The sequence below is a fragment of the Meles meles genome, chromosome 6 (genome assembly GCF_922984935.1).
Source record: "Meles meles chromosome 6, mMelMel3.1 paternal haplotype, whole genome shotgun sequence".
NCBI classification, from domain to species: domain Eukaryota; kingdom Metazoa; phylum Chordata; class Mammalia; order Carnivora; family Mustelidae; genus Meles; species Meles meles.
In genome coordinates, this window is record NC_060071.1 from 33783915 (window position 1) to 33802022 (window position 18108).

An 18108-nucleotide genomic window follows, 5' to 3' on the forward strand; every position below is an offset into this window, starting at 1 on the left:
GCATATGACTCCTGATCTCAGGGTTCTAAGTTTGAGCCCCACACTGGGTGCAGAGATTACTTTAAAAAAAAATCAGGGCACCTGGGTGGCTCAGTGGGTTGAGCCTCTGGCTTCGGCTCGGGTCATGATCTCGGGGTCCTGGAATCGAGTCCTACATCGGACTCTCTGCTCAGCAGAGAGCCTGCTTCCCCACTCTCTCTCTGCCTGCCTCTCTGCATACTTGTGATTTCTCTCTCTGTGTCAGATAAATAAAAATCTTTAAAAAAATGTTTTAAAAAATAGGGGCATCTAAGTGGCTCAGTCAGTTAAGGATTTGCCTTTGGCCCAGGTCATGATCCCAGGATCCTGGGATTGAGCCCTATAACAGGCTCCCAGCTCAGCGGGGAGTCTGCTTCTCCCTCTGCCCCTTCCCCAGCTCATGCTCTCTCTCTCCCAAATTAGTAAATAGAATCTTTTAAAAAGGGGCGCCTGGGGTGGCTCAGGCGTTAAGCGTCTGCCTTCGGCTCAGGTCATGATCCCAGAGTCTGGGGATCAAGCCCTGTATTGGGCTCCCTGCTTGGCAGAAAGCCTGCTTCTCCCTCTCCCACTCCCCCCTGCTTGTGTTCCCTCTCTTGCTTTTGTCTCTCTCTGTCAAATAAATAAAATCTTATTTTATACAATAAAATATACAATCTTATTTATACAAGTAGGCAGAGAGGCAGGCAGAGAGAGAGAGGGAAGCAGGCTCCCCGCTGAGCAGAGAGCCCGACGGGACTCAATCCCAGGACCCCGAGATCATGACCTGAACCGAAGGCAGAGGCTCAACCCACTGAGCCACCCAGGGGCCCCTAAAAAAAAAGATGAAATTTTTAAAAAGATTTTATTTATTTGACACACAGAGATCACAAGTAGGCAGAGAGGCAGGCAGAGAGGGGGTAGGGGAAACAGGCTCCCTGCTGAGCAGAGAGCCCGATGTGGGGCTCCGGGGCTCGATCCCAGGACCCTGAGACCATGACCTGGGCTGAAGGCAGAGGCTTAACCCATTGAGCCACCCAGGCGCCCCCAAAAAAAGAATCTTTAAAAAAAATAAAATAAAAACAGCAAAACACCAAGCTCAAGCTCATTGATGCAGACAACAGACTGGTGGTTGCCAGGGTGTGGCAAATAGGTGAAAGGGATGAAAACAAGAGTTATAAAATAAATAAGGCAGTCTCCCTTCGGGAATGTAAAGCCAAATGAGAATGAACACTAAGTTCCTAGAACACTAAGTTTTCTAAGTTTACTTTTTTCTTTTTTAAGATTTTATTTTTAAGTAATCTCTGCACCCACCCAGGGGCTTGAATTTACAACCCTGAAATTAAGAGTTGCATTTTGCCCCGTAGGTTATGTATCTTCAACTCTTACATGCGAGGTGCCATTCGGAGTACTTTACAATTCAATGTCACAATTCTGTTGGATAGGTACTATTATCCCCATTCCTCTGTGAAAGAAATGGAGATATAAAGAAATTAAATACCTGGCCAGTAAGTGGCAGAACATGTTCAATCACGTAACAATTAATGATGGGAGATCCAGAAGGGACATAAATGAGGGCATTCACAGTGCTACAAAGTACCCAGAGATTTTGTGACATCATGTGGGTTCTGGCCACGTTTTCTTTGGCCCCTGGTGAAGTCCCCATCAGTTTAACAGGCAGCAGAGCCATGAGAAAAACATGTCTTCGGAGTCCACAGGGAACTGGGTTTAAATCCCGGGTTTCTCACTTAACTGGTGAATTTGACCAAGTCTAAGCCCCGTTTGACTAAAAGGACTCACAACAGGCTACATCCTTAAGTCATGAGAATTCAATACAAAGTTGAACCATATGGGGCTGCCTGGGTGGCTCAGTCCATTAAGAGGTGGAGTCTTGATTTCAGTTCAGGTCTTCATCTCAGCTCAGGTCTTTGTCTCGAGGTCTTGAGTTCAGCCAGGTAAAGGCACTCCACACTAGGCCTGGAGCTTACTTTTAAGTTGAGCCATATGAAATTGCTGTTTCTGGACGTCTAAAAGAGGGGTCCGGGTGCCTGGGTGGCACAGTCCATTAGGCAAAGGACTCTTGGTTTCCACTTGGTCATGATCTCAGGGTTGTGGAATAGGCCCCACTTCTCACTTTGTGCTCAGCAGGGAGTGTGCCTGGGGTTCTCTCTCCCTCTCGCTCTGCTCCTCCTGCTCGTCTCTTTCTCTAAAATAAGTAATTTGTTTTTAAAGAGTGGAATCTACCAAAATAGTTAACATTCTTCCGTGCTTCTGATTTTTCAAAAACTCCAGTGCTAAATTCTTTTTTTCCCCCCTATCCTGCCTAAGGCATAGTCCTGCTCCACTGTTTGGGTGGCCCTGGGGACTCAAAATTGCATATTGTTGATCTACTCCGTGGAGGCCAATCAATTAGCCTGTGGCGGCCTCATGGGATTTGGCAGTACCTACAAGGATGTGGAACTTCTTTCCAGCCATCCACAAGCACACCCTTGGGGTCGGGAGGACAAGAGCCATGACAGCTCCGTGCCCTACCACACACAGACTCAGTGCACTTTCACCCTTCTTTCCACAGCCTATTTTGCACTTATTTTCGCTGTACAACAGGCAGTGATGTTGGCTCCATGTAAAAATGTGTGAACTGAGGGTTACAGAGAGGCGGGCACCAAGTTGTGTTGGAAATAACGTGGGATTGATGTTAGATGGACCAGCGCAGGAAATGCCTCTAGTGTCCGACGGACTCAAGGGCCTTGAACCTCTCCGACCTGTTTCGTTTTCTGGAGAACGGCGCTTAATTTCTCCTTCCTTCGTAACAGCTCTCTTCGGTTCAACCCAGGTTCTCCAAGGCTCGCCTTTGGGAGCTCGGGATGTGACGAGATGATCCATACGGAAACACTGCGGAGAGCGCGTGCGCGCCAGGGTGTAAAGGGCTTCGCCCAGCGCGCGCACAGCCACGGCCCTGCATAAATATCGATATTTCCTTTCCACTGGACACCGCACTGGCTTGGACATGACCAGGTTTCGGCCGACTGCAACTACCTCAGCGTCTCTCAAAAGCCGGAACTGAAAGTGCCCCGCCCCCGGGAGTGCAGAACAATTGCGCCTTCCCCTCGGCAGGCGGGCCCGGAAAGCTTAGGCGGACACGGCCTGCGCCTGCGCGCCGCCATCTTTCTCAAAAAAGACCGCCTCCCTCCCTGCCCACTACTCGTAAGCCAAGAGGCGGGCCGCTGCCTTGCGGCGGGCCGTGGCCAGGGCATGGCGACCGTGGATCCCAGCGGGCCCGGGGTATGGATGTCTACCCCGGGACCGCGCCCCGCCGGGACCCTGGACTGCGCAGCGGGAGCTAAGGGGCTGCCTTTCGGGCGAAGCGGCAGTGGAGTCCCCCGACTGGAAGAGCGGCTCCCGGCGGTTGTGGAGAAGAGGGGGCCGTACATGGTGACGCGTGCGCCTTCCATTCAGGCCAAGCTGCGTGAGTGCGGCCCAGTGAGGGGTGTCTCTGCCTGGGCGGGCTACGTGGTTCCCCGGGCAGGCTCTGGAGTCCCGCCGGGGCGACCCCGGAGGGGCAGCTGCAGCCCGCTCCCGTCCCCGAAAATCTGTTCGGAGAAAGCGGGCTCCTGGCGTTTTGGGAGACACGGCGGAGTGCGTAAGACCCCGCTGACCCGGGCCCTTTGACTTCCAGAGAAGCACCGGGATCTGGCCAAGGCTGTTCTGCGGAGAAAAGGCGTGCTGGGGGCCTCGGCGAACCGTCCCGACTCTTCAGCGAAAAGGTCTCAGCAGGCGCCACCTCCTCTGCGCAAGCAGTTTCCAGAAAAGGCCTTGGTCCTCAGGCTGAGAGACAGGTTCTCCCCTTTTAAGACCGAGCTAGTGATTCACCTGACGCCAACCCGTCTTTTTCACTATTTTAAAATGGGAAGAGGAATGACCTTTTCTTTCCCTTTAAGGATGTAATGATGTCAAGAAAAGGGGTTTGGTATAAGAGTTTTGTTAGTGCATAGGATCATTGTCTGGGAGCAGCACAGTGGCTGGGTTCACTAGGAGTGAAATTAGAAAGCAGTGTGGGAACAGCCAGTGCTGTATTTATTTTTCAACAGAATGGTAAAGTCTGAGGGCTGAGTGAGACCTTTTCCAGAGCCTCTTATAGGTAAGAGCTCAAACTGGAGAAGAGATTTGCCCCCAGGACTTGCAGTTTTTCTGTTCTGTGTTAAACTAAGCTGAAGTGGGGGTTTTCTCCTTGTACCGGAAAGAGTAGGTGTGCTTTTCCTCAGGAGCAGTAGGGGGAGTGGTGTGGGGAAGTGCATATTCCCAGCCGCTGCTGCCCTATATAGAGCAGGCTGCAGTGGCTGTGTGACAGGAAGGCCAGACAGGCGTACTACAGTCAGTCCTTTTTCCATAAGGGCAGGGACTCTGGCTTTCTCTGTGAACTGTTGCTTCATCTATGCTTGGTCTCTTCCCTGTCTCCCCTCAGGTCAGTGAAGTTTAACAAGGGCTATACTGCCCTCAGCCAGAGTCCAGATGAAAACCTGGTGTCCCTCGACTCTGACAGGTGAGTGCTCTCCTTGAAAATATCCCTTGGGGAGGGACGGGTAAAACGGCAGATCTCGTCCAAGACCCTTCATGCATGTTCCAGAGCTGTCTTCTTCAGGGACTTATCCCTTCCCAGGATAGCTGGGTTAGAGGGCTCAGGTGCTCATGCTGCCCTTCGATTTGGAGCACTAACCTTGTGTGGGGGAATCATTTTCCCCTCTTACAGCTTCATTGTTTGTGACAGTGACCCCGTCCCTGCTGGAGCCAATGGGAAGAGCCAGTGGTACTCAGGACGGATTCTGGGCTTGAGTTCTGTGATGGTCTTTGTTTCACAAGTCCTTGCATGCTCTCCACTTCGCCATTTGCAGCTGAGCTCCACAGGCATCCCCCTGAACTGACTGTTTTCCTCTTCTCCTAGTGATGGGGAGCTGGAATCCAGATACTCCTCCGGGTATTCCTCTGCAGAGGCAAGTCCAGAGCGCCTTTCTGCACGGGGCCAGGCTGCAGGCAGCATCACCGCCACTGCCAAATGCTTGTCTTATGCCTGCTGTGTGCACGGCACTGTGCCAGACTTCCGGTCTGTTCTCCAATTTCTATTCTGCCTTACTCCCCCAGCAGAGGTATAGGTGTCTGAGGAAAGCTGTTGAAAATCCAAGAGACCATAGATCTTTAGGGCTCAAAGGACCTCACAAGTCTTCTAGCCCAGGCGAACACTTGGAAAAGGAATCCTCATGAAAAATCCCACCTAAGTGTTTACCAGCCTCTGCTTGCTTGAATGCTTCTTGTAACTGAGTACTCACTCTCTCCAGGAAGCCTTGCTGCCTGCTTTCCCTCCAACACACATACACAAACACGCACAAATGCCTTCTTCAGGTAGCTCTTAGAGAATTCTTCCTTATTAATTTGAAGTGTCTCCTAGAGGATGGAGTCAGTGGTCCTAAGACTGCCCTCCAGTGTCACTCAGTAATTCCAGTGTCCCATCCTTTGATTACCTTTAATCTGTGATCAACATTCCTGTCCCTCCCATGGCCATCCTCCACCAAGCTTTTCTTCAGGCCAAACAACTTGGGTTCCTTCAGCTGTTCCTCAATGGGAACTCAGACCGAGATACCAGTGGGCTGGCCTTTTGGACACATTTCCAGAGTGACGGTCCCAGAGACACAGGGATGGAAAGATGTGGCATGTGTAGCTGACTGCCTTAGATAGACGCAGAGTGCTAGAGACATGACTGAACGTCACTGGTATTTTCCTTGTTCTGGAAACCCTTGGCCACACTTCGAGTTTTTGCCAGAGAGAATAGAAGCAGTTTGTAAATTTTATCCTCCTCGAATATCTGGGTGTCTAAGACTGTTAAAACTAAGAAAAGAAAAATTAACCAAGAGCCAGAGAAAGTCCTACAGTATTCCTGATCTCCATTTCCTTCTGCTCAATGGAACTGGTGAAGCAAGGCTGACAGGTTCCACTTTGCTGAGAACAAAGCTTTGCTGGCATAAAGGCTAACGTGTTTAACCAGCAGTGGGGACGAAGCTGCTCTCCACCCTTATCCTGTGTAACTCATCTTCTCTCCCATTGTTCTGCTATCACTGTCCCATATTCCTCAGTGTTCACAGGGACCAGTCGTTCTGAATGATCAGGCTGTTGACTTTCAAACATAATCTGGAATCTGATATTTACATCAGATGCCTTAGGATTCTTCAGTGAGAACAGCTCCCCTGGGGGTTAATGACATGTCAGCCAGGACGGTGCTGGCTCACGATGCTTGGGGCCCCTCAGTGCTGGGTGGGGACACTTCCTCATGTAGTCGGCAATGTATGGAGTTGGCCTGAGGGTGGGGCATGGACAGGAAGCTCTGGTAAGGGCATGTAGGTCTGCCTTTCAGGCAGCAGTCATTTCTGCTTTGCCATGTGGCTTATAGTTCTCTCCTCTTCTGTTCTTAGCAGGTAAACCAGGATGTAAGCCGGCAGCTGCTCCAGGATGGGTATCACCTGGATGAGATTCCAGATGATGAGGACTTGGATCTCATTCCTCCCAAGCCTATGGCCTCTTCAACGTGCTCCTGCTGCTGGTGCTGTCCTGGGGACTCTCCTTCCTGTACCCTCCAGTAGACATAACCCCCTAAGACGGGCCCTGCTCACCATGCGCTGCAGAGCCCTGTGGGCCCTTCCTAGGTCACGGAGTGCAGTGGGGAGTGCTGTCATCCCCAGAATCACTGGAGGCACTGACCTTCTGGGAAGGTCAGTGACCTGCAGTTAACGCCTTACCTGGTGCTTCTCAGGCCAGAGGCCCCCATCTGGACCATAGGGTGATAGGTGGAATTCTGCAGTTTTCCTCTGCTATTAGAGTTTGGAAAAACCACTTTAATAAGGGCAGGAACAGAGGAATTCTGATTCTTGTGACAAAGTTGGCTAAGGAAATCTTTCAGACATCTTGACGGGTATTTGTCCTGCTCTATGGAGAGAGAGCTTTTGTGCCCTGGCTATGTTGGATGGTGGTGTATGGAAGTAGAAAATAGCACTTTATGGCTTGCAGCTGGGAGCCTTTGAAAAAAATAGCTGATTTGGGACCAGTTTAAGAAATTCCACAATGCTCTGTCTTCCTGGCTCCAGATGGGACCCTCAAGAAAGCATAAAGCAAGGCCCTTTGGCCTTCTTCCCCTTGCACCTGTTTGGCTCTGGCAGGGAACACAGCATGCTGCTTGATGGCACAGCAGGATCAAGGCTTCCAGAATCCCTGGACCCAGACCATCCCCAGCTGGCTCAAACTGTCTGGGCGGGTTTAATGACTGGTCAGCCCACCCCTAGTTGGAGAAAAATTGCTCCACTGTGTACATACTTATTTATTTGTCTTTCCCTGGTCACCATTCTTTGCCTTGGTCTTAGCTAGTTCAGCATCCAGTCTTTTTGAGTGCCAAGGTTGGGTGAAAGGACGAGCTCACTGAGAAGCCTGCAGGTGTGGGTGACCAGCAGAGGAAGTGGCAGGGATCGGTCAGGTGCCTTCCTATTTAGCTTCTGAAACTTAAGAATAGCAATGGGTGAGAAGTGTACTGGCCCGGCTGTGTGGGGCTTTGAGGTGGGCAGAGGCTCACAGGATGGAGGGGAGGGACGAGTGCCGGCTCCCAGGGCCCCTGCCTGAGGAGATCATTGGCCATTGCAGAGGGCTTCCCTTCACTCGACATGGGCCGCCTCTTAGATACGGAGGATTGGGCTTTACAGTAAACCTCTGGGGCACCCCAGCCTCAGCCCTGTGTGAACACAGCTGAGACAGGCATAATCTCCCCCAGTGACCACGCCACCACCCCAGATGCTATCTCTCGTTGTACCAGTCCTCTCTGGACTTGTTTTCAGTGGTTCTTTTTTGGGGGCAGGGGAGGGGGTGCGTAGCTCTCTAGAGCTGTCGTGAGAACTGAAGGAGAGTGGACACGGCTCCCAGCCTAAGGAGCGTGGTAGTCAGAATTGGGGTGTGGGCGCCACACGGAAAGTGCCTGATCTGGTGATTTATTCAGTATCCTGCAGCATCTAGAGAAATGAGAGCTGACACGGACTCTTGTTCTACCACCATGAGGTGACTGGAAGGCTGGGGTCAGATGACGAGGGTAACCTGTCAGTGCTTGATTGGCCTCTATCTTGGTGCTTCTGTCAAATCATAGAAAGTTGAGAAGAATACATGGTACCCAGAGGGCAGTGGTTAGCATTTTCTCATCTGGTAGCATCACAGCAGGTGGGAGATGGGATGGAGGCCTCCTCAGGCACTTCAGGTTGGGGTCTGGGGAATTGGGGATGCAGACAGGTTTCAGGACTGGGACTCTGCAGTGCCACACAGGTGCCTCATGTGCTGAGCCCTTGGTGCTCATGTCTGCAGGCATTGAAGATGGGAGGAGCCAAGGGCTCCTCCACAGAGACTGTCTTCAGGCCGTCATGGTTTCTGCAGAGGTGCCAGAGTGCACATGGAGAGAGGGCACAGATGCAGGGCGGTGTAGAGAGACTGGTGGTGGCAGGAAGCCCAGTGGGGCCACGTTTGTGTGGGGAGGTTGGTTAGGACAGAATTAGTGAGCAGCAGCTGTGGGTGAAGGTAGCAGCAGGACCCCAAGACCAAGGCCCTCCAGATGGTTGTTATTTTAAGTCAACACGAATGTATTTGCATCTGTTCCTGGATGATGTTCCAGAACTGGTTGACTCCATGTGGAAGACATTATCTTTGCGGGGAAAGTTGTAGAACAGGGCGGCTAGGCAGGGTAGAAATGGTCTGTTGTTTGGGGCCAGAGGTCCCAGGCTAAAATGTCACCAGTAAAGGCACCAAGGTGCCTACAGCCGAACTGCCTTAATTCAGAGAGCTGGGTAATCTGCAGGTGACGGTGTCCTGGGGGGAGAGGGGTGTACTCGCAGTTAACCTCACAGAGGAATATGTGTATGGTGTTTACAGAGTACTCTACAGAACTCTTGGCTTAGGCTTCTACAGCTCTGGAAGTTTTTAAGAATAAATACAATCATGCTAGTTGAGCTGTGTCTGTGTTCCATAGGATTTTAAAGCAAGGCCTAGACTACAGCCCTCTGAATTGTGAAATGACCCTCACAGCCCCAGTTGTGGCCATTCCTCCTAGGACCGCCCTCTCCCTGCTGTTCCCGGTGGGCACCATTGTCAGGCCGGCACCAGAGGAGGAAGCAGGACTTTGCACAGCACTTCTCCCCCTTTTGGCAGACCCTTCCGTTTGTCAGGTCATCTTTTGTTTTTAGCTGAAGAAAATCTGGAGGCCAGGAAAAAAAACCCAAAACAGATTGGCCAGAACCTTTCTGAAGGTAGTTGCCTAGATTTCCCTTGTGCAGGGGGTCTAGTATGGGCAGCCACCCAGAAGGATCCTTGGTGCGTGTGAACCCTTACTCTGCAGGAAGGCCTGAACAGCCTGGGGCTCTGCTTAGTCTGGGGTGACAGGACCTCAGACAGCTACGCCACCTCCTACAGAGGCGTATCCATGTCTAGAGGGTAAGCAGGGGGAGGAGATGTTCTGTACACTTCCCACCAGGTTAGAAAAACTAGCTGTATTTCTCTTCACAACACAAATGGGATCACCCTGTCCCTGAATCCCCAAGTGTACAGCGACTGAGCGTGTTCTAAAGAAGTGACTGACAAACTTTCTCTGTGAAGGGCCAGTCACTACTTTGGCTGTGCAGGCCATACAGTCTGTGCGTGTTCCATTTTGCTACTGGAGCCTGAAAGCCCTGGGCCAAATGAATATAAGGGACAGGTGTGGTCTGATTCAGCCTGCTGGCCTTGGTGGGCTGATCCCTGCCCTGAGGCCAGGTGAAAACAAGGAATCTCGAACTACCTATCTTTAGATTCACCTTCCAGGACTGCAGGACCCAAGGTCATCTGCAAGCTCTGCCACTAAGGCTGAAACAGGCTGCCCCTCCCATATGTTCCTATTAAAGGGCTCCATACATACTCAACCTTGGGAGCTGCTGGAAGCAGGAATTAAAGCAAAAACTGGACGTCCAATCCAGGAAAGGCTTGATCAGCCCACTTCAAGAACTGGAACGCCGAAGGCTGACTGCTCTCACAGCCTCAACACAAGTGATCTTTTAATTGCTTTGACAGAGCCAGAGGGTGACAATAGTATTAGTCCACAGGCCTACTCTTTCCCCTCCTTTGCAGCTGAGGAAATGGGCAGTCCCAAGGCCAGAACCCTGTTCTTAGAAATTAACTACCTACCCTCTTGCTGTGAGTGATGCTGAACAAATCATAGATTTTTACCAGCTGCCTAATGCTGTGGGCTGGAACAGAGCTGCTGCCTCCTGCCTTGAGGAGAGCCTGGCTCGGGTATGGTGAGAATACAAGCGGAGTTTCAGGTCTTAGTCCTCATCAGGGCCCTCCTCCCAGCAGAAGAATGGTTTGTCCAAGGCTTGCTCTGGAGTCACTACCTTCAAGCTCACTACTCTACCCCTGCTCTTCTAGGGCATACCCAAGTCCAGGGCAGGGACGGAGTTGGAGCTGGGCCTGAGGAGAGGCCAGCCAAGACTTAGAGTAACTGTCAGAGAACAGCCAGGAAGGCTGTGGCTTCTACAGCAGGCAGCAGGCACGGAACATCAGTAGGTCATCGGGCACAGTGAGCTTCAGTGAGACGATCTCATTGGCTCCAATGAAAAGCACCCCACCACGCTGCAAAGGGATTGGCGTCTGGGCTGTAGGACTGCTGGCTGTCACTCTCCCCTGGACCACCAGTAGGATGCTGGCAGAGTCCACTGCCAAGACTTTGTATTCAGTGATGGAGCCAGGGACCTGGGCAGGAAGAAACAACAGGATGGTGCAGCCCATTTTCTGTGCCTGTCAGCTTGCAGGGAGAGGGAGAGCGTGGCTGCCTTCTCCCCCACTGCTCAGGCTCTTGGCAGCATGGCCCATGTCTGGTACCCAGTACAAGGAGGACTGGGCCGGCCCTGTTGGCTGTGGCTGTCATGTGTGGCACTCCCCCCCCGACCCCCGCCACCCAACATCCAAGTGTGCTTAAAAGAAAGGCAACACTGCCCCAGGTGTACTCCGCACTGTGGCCCTTGCCAGGGTTTTTCATGCCAGATGAAAGACACTCACCATAGCCACCACCACCCTCCACTCACCTCAATTTTCATGACAGTGAAGTCTGGCACAGGGGGGTCGTAGATAGAGAGGTAGGGGTCTTCCTGACTCCGAGTTGGAAGAAAGAGCCTGTCCTTGCTGGGGATATAGCTGAGCATCTCACATAGGGTTGGCACATCAATGAACTTGGGTGTCAGGCCAGCACGAACCGTGTTGTCTGAACACGCCATGCACTCCACACAGTCTGGGGACAGGTAGTTGTCATGTGCTAACCTGATGAAGGTTGTCTTGGAGTTTGGCCCACCAGGGCTGGGCCTCCTAACCTGAGGGCCATGAACCCCCCCCCCCCCCCCGCAGTTATGCAAAAATGTGTCAACTGCACCATCAGGAGAATGGGCTAAGATACCAAAAACAGGTGGTAGTTCACATCATGTTAGCTCCTGGGGGAGCCCCAACCTTCCCCAGACTATTCTACCACAGAATCCTATCCGTGAACAGATAAATAGCCAATAGTCAAAATGTGACACCTTTCTGTGGAAATGTATTTTCTCACAAAAATTTCTGGATAGATAGGGCAGACAGGCAAAAGTGATGCAGGGGAGAGAACAGCCTCAATCCAATGTAGCCTGGGTTCAGATTGTTCCCACACACGCAGATGGGGTAGCAGGAGAGTATCGTGACCTCACAGGTCCGTGTGAAGCCTCAAGCAGTGTCCAGCACTAAGCTGGCGTTCTTCATCCCTACTGGCCACTACCCAGCTCACCCCAGGAAGCCTATGTCAGACCTGGTGGGACCTTAAAGGTCTCTCTTTGACCTCCCCCTCCCCCTTTTATCTAAATGAGGAAGCAAGGCTTGGTAATGGCGCTCACTGCTAAAATGTGGCTCACCTTGGGGCACCTGGCTACCTCAGTCTGTGGAGCATGCGGCTCTTGTACAAGCCCCACACTGGGTATAGAGATTACTTAAAAATAAAATCTTAGGGGCACCTGGGTGGCTCAGTGGGTTAAAGCCCCTGTCTTCAGCTCAGGTCATGATCCCAGAGTCCTGGGATCAGGCCCTGCATCGGGCTCTCTGGTCAGCAGGGAGCCTGCTCCACTCCCCCCCCACCCCCACCTGCCTCTCTGCCTACTTGTGATCTGTCAAATAAATAAAATCTTTAAGAAAAAACAAGTGTGGCTCACCTCCTTTCAGGTAGGCATGGGGCACATTAGCCTCCAGAAACATGGCCTCTCCCGGCTTCAGGGTAAGCAGGTTCAGGAAGTAGATGGCAAAGCATCCAATATCACCGGGATACTGCTGGTGCAGCTGCAGTAAGAGCTCCCCATAGATGTCTTCCATATTGTTTCCCGCAGCCACTGACAGTCACAGAGACCCCAAGGCCACTTAGGAACTCTCAGTGGTGTTCACAGCCCCACCCTGGCCATCAAGTCCTGGGGAAGTCCCTGCCCAGGGAAATCCAGAAACAGGTGGGTGTGTTCTCCAAGGCACTTCCCCACCCTTTGGGGGCCAGCCCTCCTTGATCTTCCAGCCCATACAGATGCCATTTTCCCCATTCTGACTGCCTATATGCTCAGCATTATTCTAGCCACTGAAAGGGCTAAAGTTTGGGGCCAGATAATCCTTTGTTGTGGGGGCTGTCCTTGCTTTGTAGGATGTTTCAGAGCATCTTTGGCCTCTACCCACAATATAGCACCCCCCAACCCATTTTAATGAAACAAAAAAATGTCTCTAGACAAGTGCCAGTGTCCCCTGATTGAGAACCACTGCTGTAGAGCTTGATCTATTAGGGGATAACCCAAGAGTTCCATATGGGGTGAACAACTGTCCCAGACAGACCAGGCCCTTCCCTTTTTTAGCCCAGAAAGCACTGTGCCTCAGAAAATCACTAAGTCCCAGGCAAACTGAGATAGTTGGTCACCCCAGAGAGCAAGAGGCAGAATATGCCCAGGACCAAAAATGTGTCCTCAGCCTGGGCTAGAGTAGTGGGGGGAGAAGGATTTGGAAATGAGGGGAGGGCAGGGAGGTGAGCTGAAATTTCTTGAGTGTGCAGAGAAGTGGGGAGGGCATGAGTTAATGAAAGCTGAATGTATCACTGCCAAAATGAAGAAACCAGCTGATCTGGATTGGAGGGTGGTTCTGAGTCTTCACAGAAAGACGTGAATACCGCTTCTGTGCTAAGTACTGGAAACACACAAAGGCCAAAGAGCCAGGTCCCTAGCCTGGAGAAAAACCCAGCTGTCACAAGCGTGTCTGTATTGATATAGACTCACAGGTGCTAGAAACAAGGGGTTCTGGGAGCTCCTGGCAAGAGTAATTTGTTCCACCGAGAGTGCAAGAAGCCCCAAAGGGGAGGCATGGAAGCAGAGACAACACCAAAAACTAAACGAAACAAACAAACAAACAAAAACAAAACAAAGGATATGCTTGGATGAAATAATTCTCTGTGGCTCAAAGGTAGCAGGCGAAATGTGTAGAGAGAGAACCAGAAGAGCTCCTGGGTCTCTTAGAGAAGGGGACAGGGCCTCATCACGTACGCCTCATAAGCTCACATAAGCTCACAGCCGGAGTCCTTCCTGCCTTGGTTTATACTGCTTGCATTGACTTAATGTGACAACCACACCCATCACAGTCATTTCCTGAACTCTCCTTAGTTAGCACAAGGTTGGGCACAGAGCAGGTACTTAAGGAAATGTGTGTGTGTATGTATGCGTATATATATATATATACACCAAAAAAAAAAAAAAAAGGAAAGATCTACTGATCAAAAGTTCTGGGCTTCAGGCCTTTCAAGAAAAGGAGATAGGGGCGTCTGGGTGGCTCAGCGGGTTAAGCCTCTGCCTTCGGCTCAGGTCATGATCCCAGGGTCCTGGGATCGAGCCCCGCATCGGGCTCTCTGCTTGGCAGGGAGCCTGCTTCCTCCTCTCTCTCTCTCTGCCTACTTGTGATCTCTGTCTGTCCAAAAAAAAAAAAAAAAAAAAGAAAAGGAGATAAAGGGGTGCCTGGGTGGCTCAGTGGGTTGAAGCCTCTGCCTTCGGCTCGGGTCCTGATCCCGGGGTCCTGGGACGAGCCCCACGTCGGGCTCTCTGCTCAGCAGGGAGCCTGCTTCCCTTCCTCTCTCTTTCTGCCTGCCTCTCTGCCTACTTGTGATCTCTGTCTGTCAAATAAATAAATAAAATCTTTAAAAAAAAAAAAAAGAAAAGGAGATAAGAATTCCCTTGTCCCCTTCCTGCTCTCTAGCCCCAAAGTACAAATCCAGCCACAGGGAGCCACTGTAGGGGACGTCTCAGAATGCCTAAGTGGTAAGACCTCCTAACAGTCGTCCAGGCCCGTCTGTCTCCAGCCCTCTAGAGCCAGTTAGGAAGCAGCACTCAGCTGAGGGCCCTGCTCCACAATGACGGAAAGAAATGCCCATTGCTAACAGCCCATCTAAGTCATCTAAGACCCATTTTGGTGTTCCACTTGAGCCAAAGCTCCACGGACTAGTGTCTGCGCTGGGGCCAGGCAGGAGAGGGCACTGAACCGAGGCCCACCACACCCACCTTGCTGGGAGACCCGCTTCACTAACAGGTTGAGCTGCTCCACCACCACCTTCTTCTCACTCCTCATCAGGTGGGAGAAACAGCTCTGCAGAGCTGAGGCCACCGACTGGGAGTCACTGCTCGAGCTCTGCTTCAGCTGTGCCGCTGCGTTATCTCCAATCAGAAACTGGAACTCAGGCACCTCTGCAGGAAGGCCAGGCCAGGGCCCATGTCAGGACCAACAAGATGGAACCCGAAGAAGCGGGAAGTCTGAGGAGGCCTCCCCATCCCATCCCTCACCGAGGAGCCATGCAGTGCTAAGCAAACTGGGAGGTGAAAACTGACTGCTCAGCACCAGCCTCAGCAAGCACACCTGAGTCTGGTCTCACAGGCCTGCCCCATGGCTTCAAGAATTCATCGGGCCAACCAGCCCCTCACTTCCTGTGACACTTAGCCTCTGTTCTCTGCCATTGTTCCAGCTCTGCCTGGGGTTGCCCATGCATCATAGGCCCAGTATGCATGTTCTCAGCATTTTGCCCAACCTTACTTGTCAGAAATGTCACAATTTCCTCAATGGGCCGGAAGCCACACAAACCCTGGAAGGAGGTGAGGGCAATGGCCATCTCTGGCTTATGGTTGGCATCAGGGTAGTGCTGTGGAGCCTGCAGATGCAGTTTCTCTGCCAGCTCCTGCGGGGGTCCGGGGCAAGAGGAGGATGGTCAAGGTGCAGTCATCACCTAGCAGGACACCAGTCTCACCCGGCCCTTGCTCTCTACCTTCCCCAGTCGCCAGACAGCAGTTGGTTTCATACTTTCAGAAATGAGCCCAGTCAGGACATAATGTAGAAACTCAGGGTTCACTCAAACCAGGGTAGGAACATGGGCCAAATCTGGGGGAGACTTTAAGAGGCTTGGACTGGAAATCAGGAAGCCCAAACACCAAGCCAAGCTCGGACACGAACAAGCAGTGTGACTCTGGCTACATCCCTGTCTTCCTGGGTCTTACTCTGCCCTCTAGAAATGAGAAGTTTGGACAGACAAATGCCTAGGAGCTGAGGCAGCAGCTAGGATGCCTTCCCTGCTCTGGAAGGCGGACTCTCCTAGAGAGCCAGCAGGGGAAACAGCAGATATGAATAGTCCTGGGTTGCATGAGGGGAACCCAGGGAAGGGCATGGAGCAGCTCTTTGACATGGGCTGGTCAGCTGTCCACTGAGACTTAGCTGCCAACCTGTGTCACCAGCATCCAGCCTTCTAGAGCTAAATTGGGAGTCGTCAGGCCTGGATTTAGCTTTGGGCTGGAGTGCAGCGTGGGTGGGGTAAAACGCAGCAGTAAAAGTAGGGGGAGGGCCTTGACATGAGTTCTGCTGTACCTTGACCTCTGTACCCCACTCCGGTCCTGTACCTTGTTAGGGTGTGCCTGGATGGACAGCGCCGTTTCAACCGAGAGTACTTTAAAGAGGAAGGGCAGCTTGCCATCAAAGGTCTCCTTGACCTTTGAGCCCAAGCAGTCCTGGTTCTCAGAGATCCACTGCCCTAGGGTCTTCTGTGAGTTGCGATTGTCGAGGATCTTGGCATCTCCCCGGGGGTGGGACCCCATCCACAACTGGAAAAACAGGAAACTTGAGAGGGAAAGAGGAAGAACCTGGCACCACCAACCTGAATCCTGAGTGGAGCCTCCCGGGCCTGGGTATTAAATGCTCATGCCATCACAGGCATACAGGAAAACAGCAGACCCCAGGACACCAATAGTGCAGAGACCCAGGTCAGGCTCTGCCTGCAACCAGATGTGGAGGCCTGGGCTAGTTATTTCTAGTCGGTCGGTCTCAGTGTTCTCATCTGTCCAATGAGAATGGCACCTGCACTGTCAAGGTCACCAAAAAGCTCTCTCAGATGGCTCTGGGAAGTGTTAACATTCACTTATTCCAATCTCAAAGTAGAGGCCTTACTATGCTTTGGCTTTATCTCACCTAAATGAGCAAGAAAAATACATATATCAGGCTACTAAAATGTAAAAGCTAGTCGAAGTAAAACTTTTAATTGTACAAGAGGGTTGAATTAAAATTCAGTAAATGCTGAGAGTTCTTGGGGCAGGGGGCGGGGAGAGGGTACCAGAAATCTCAGCCTATGATGACAAAACCTCCCTTCTTTTGGTGCTGCCATCTGGATTCATCACTTTCTGGGATCTGAAGAGCCAAGAATAGCCTCCTCCCTCTTTGCTGCTTCCCTCTCCCAGTTGATCCACATGACTTACCCCAAGCCCTCTGAATGGATAAATCCCTTGTTCTCACCTGCTGTTAAAGTGAAATACAAGGGCTCCTGGACAGCTCTATCACTGCCTGGGCTGGAGCCCTCCCTTGGGCTCCCTACTCAGCAAAGAGCCGGCTTCTCTCCCTCTGCCCCTCCCAACTCCTGCTCTCTCACACTCTGCGCGCTCTAATAAATAAATAAAATTTAAAAATATATATAAGGTGAAATACAACCCGGGTCTCACCTCCGCATACGGCTTGTCCTCTGAGATCTGGGCCTGTGGATCACTGCTGGCCAGCAGCCGAGCCACTTCACTGCTGGAACCCATCTTTCCCCAGGCATAGTGCTGTACGGTACAGGAAAGTGGGAACACTGGGGGCAGGGGAGCAGAAACAGTGGGTCAGCTTCCACTCCACTCCTGAGGCCTGACCCTACGGTCTTGGGAAAACTAGACACGGGCTGAGGGTTCTGTCTGGGGGACAAAGTCAAATAAGGGGTCTGTAGGTTGTTGAGACCCTTCTCCGCAGGGGAGATGTTCCCATCTGTAAAGCGGACAGTAAGGCTTCTCCGCAGACATGAGGGTGGTAGTTGCGTGGAGGGACCGGGAGGGAGCGGGAGGAACCTATTACAGGACACGCCGTCTCGAAGTGACCCACGCGCGGCTCCTCCCCTCAAGACCCTCCTGCGAGCGCTGAAATAATGGCTCAATCCCTATCGCAGGTGTCCCCTCCTCTGTCCGAGCCCATCCGTCTTTCCGCAGAGTCACAATCCTGGGTCCCACCTGGCATATCAGGTCGGGAAAGATCCCCGAGATGCAACCCACCCCCACGTTCCCGTCCGCACCGCAGTCCACAGCCCACCTTTCTGAACCGCCATCCTCGGGGTACCGGCCCAGGCTTCTGGCACGTATGCCCTTCCCGGTAGCACCCGCGGCCCTACTGCTCCCAGAGCTTCATGGGAAATGTAGTTCCTCGAGAGCCTTCTTGGAGACCCGTGCGCCTTGCGAGAATACTCCCCGCACTCTGAACACCTCTCCCGGCTCCAGCTGTCACGAGGAAGGAGCTTCCAGCAGCTCAGAGACTTCCCGCCCGCAGTCCTGGGTCTCGGTATTCATTCGTTCGTTCCTTCACCGGACAGAAATTTAGTGAGCACTGGCAAAATGTCATGGGCTGATGATACATCCGAGAACAAGACAAAGGTCCCTTTGCCTTTATAGAGCTTACATTCTGGTGAAGGAAAGACGGGTAAATAAATAAGTATAATAAATA

The 18108-nt window shown here is 52.0% G+C and overlaps 2 protein-coding genes across 9 annotated transcripts; one reads left to right on the forward strand and one right to left on the reverse strand.

The window, feature by feature from the left end:
- Window positions 1-980: 980 nt before the first annotated feature.
- On the forward strand, window positions 981-9006 carry FAM219B (family with sequence similarity 219 member B). Of its 7 annotated transcripts, none has more exons than XM_046007102.1 (5): window positions 981-3460; window positions 3671-3830; window positions 4457-4534; window positions 4934-5092; window positions 6456-6592. In XM_046007102.1, exons 1-5 carry the CDS (start codon window positions 3247-3249, stop codon window positions 6457-6459), a joined length of 615 nt encoding a protein of 204 aa, XP_045863058.1. In that variant the 5' UTR covers window positions 981-3246; the 3' UTR covers window positions 6460-6592. The 7 variants fall into 7 exon arrangements, with proteins under 7 accessions (XP_045863058.1, XP_045863056.1, XP_045863057.1 ...); XM_046007100.1 differs by having other exon boundaries at window positions 983-3460; window positions 4934-4982; window positions 6456-9006; XM_046007101.1 differs by having other exon boundaries at window positions 983-3460; window positions 6453-6595.
- Window positions 9007-10071: 1065 nt separating this feature from the next.
- On the reverse strand, window positions 10072-17951 carry MPI (mannose phosphate isomerase). Of its 2 annotated transcripts, XM_046007095.1 has the most exons (8): window positions 17701-17951; window positions 17085-17212; window positions 15996-16196; window positions 15142-15283; window positions 14616-14798; window positions 12258-12431; window positions 11118-11320; window positions 10072-10785 (listed from the first exon to the last, which is right to left on the reverse strand). In XM_046007095.1, exons 1-8 carry the CDS (start codon window positions 17714-17716, stop codon window positions 10567-10569), a joined length of 1266 nt encoding a protein of 421 aa, XP_045863051.1. In that variant the 5' UTR covers window positions 17717-17951; the 3' UTR covers window positions 10072-10566. The 2 variants fall into 2 exon arrangements, with proteins under 2 accessions (XP_045863051.1, XP_045863052.1); XM_046007096.1 differs by lacking the exon at window positions 17701-17951 and having other exon boundaries at window positions 15996-16212; window positions 17085-17208.
- Between the last annotated feature and the right edge of the window lie 157 nt (window positions 17952-18108).

Coding starts and splice junctions, on each gene's coding strand:
- FAM219B (XM_046007099.1), top strand. CDS start 3,247: ATGGCGACCGTGGATCCCAGCGGGCCCGGGGTATGGATGTCTACCCCG. Junction 3,461..3,670: donor TTCCATTCAGGCCAAGCTGC/GTGAGTGCGGCC, acceptor TTTGACTTCCAG/AGAAGCACCGGGATCTGGCC. Junction 4,535..4,933: donor GTGTCCCTCGACTCTGACAG/GTGAGTGCTCTC, acceptor CTCTTCTCCTAG/TGATGGGGAGCTGGAATCCA.
- MPI (XM_046007095.1), bottom strand. Junction 15,284..15,995: donor TCCAGGCACACCCTAACAAG/GTACAGGACCGG, acceptor GGACCCCCGCAG/GAGCTGGCAGAGAAACTGCA. Junction 12,432..14,615: donor GAAGCGGGTCTCCCAGCAAG/GTGGGTGTGGTG, acceptor TGTGACTGTCAG/TGGCTGCGGGAAACAATATG.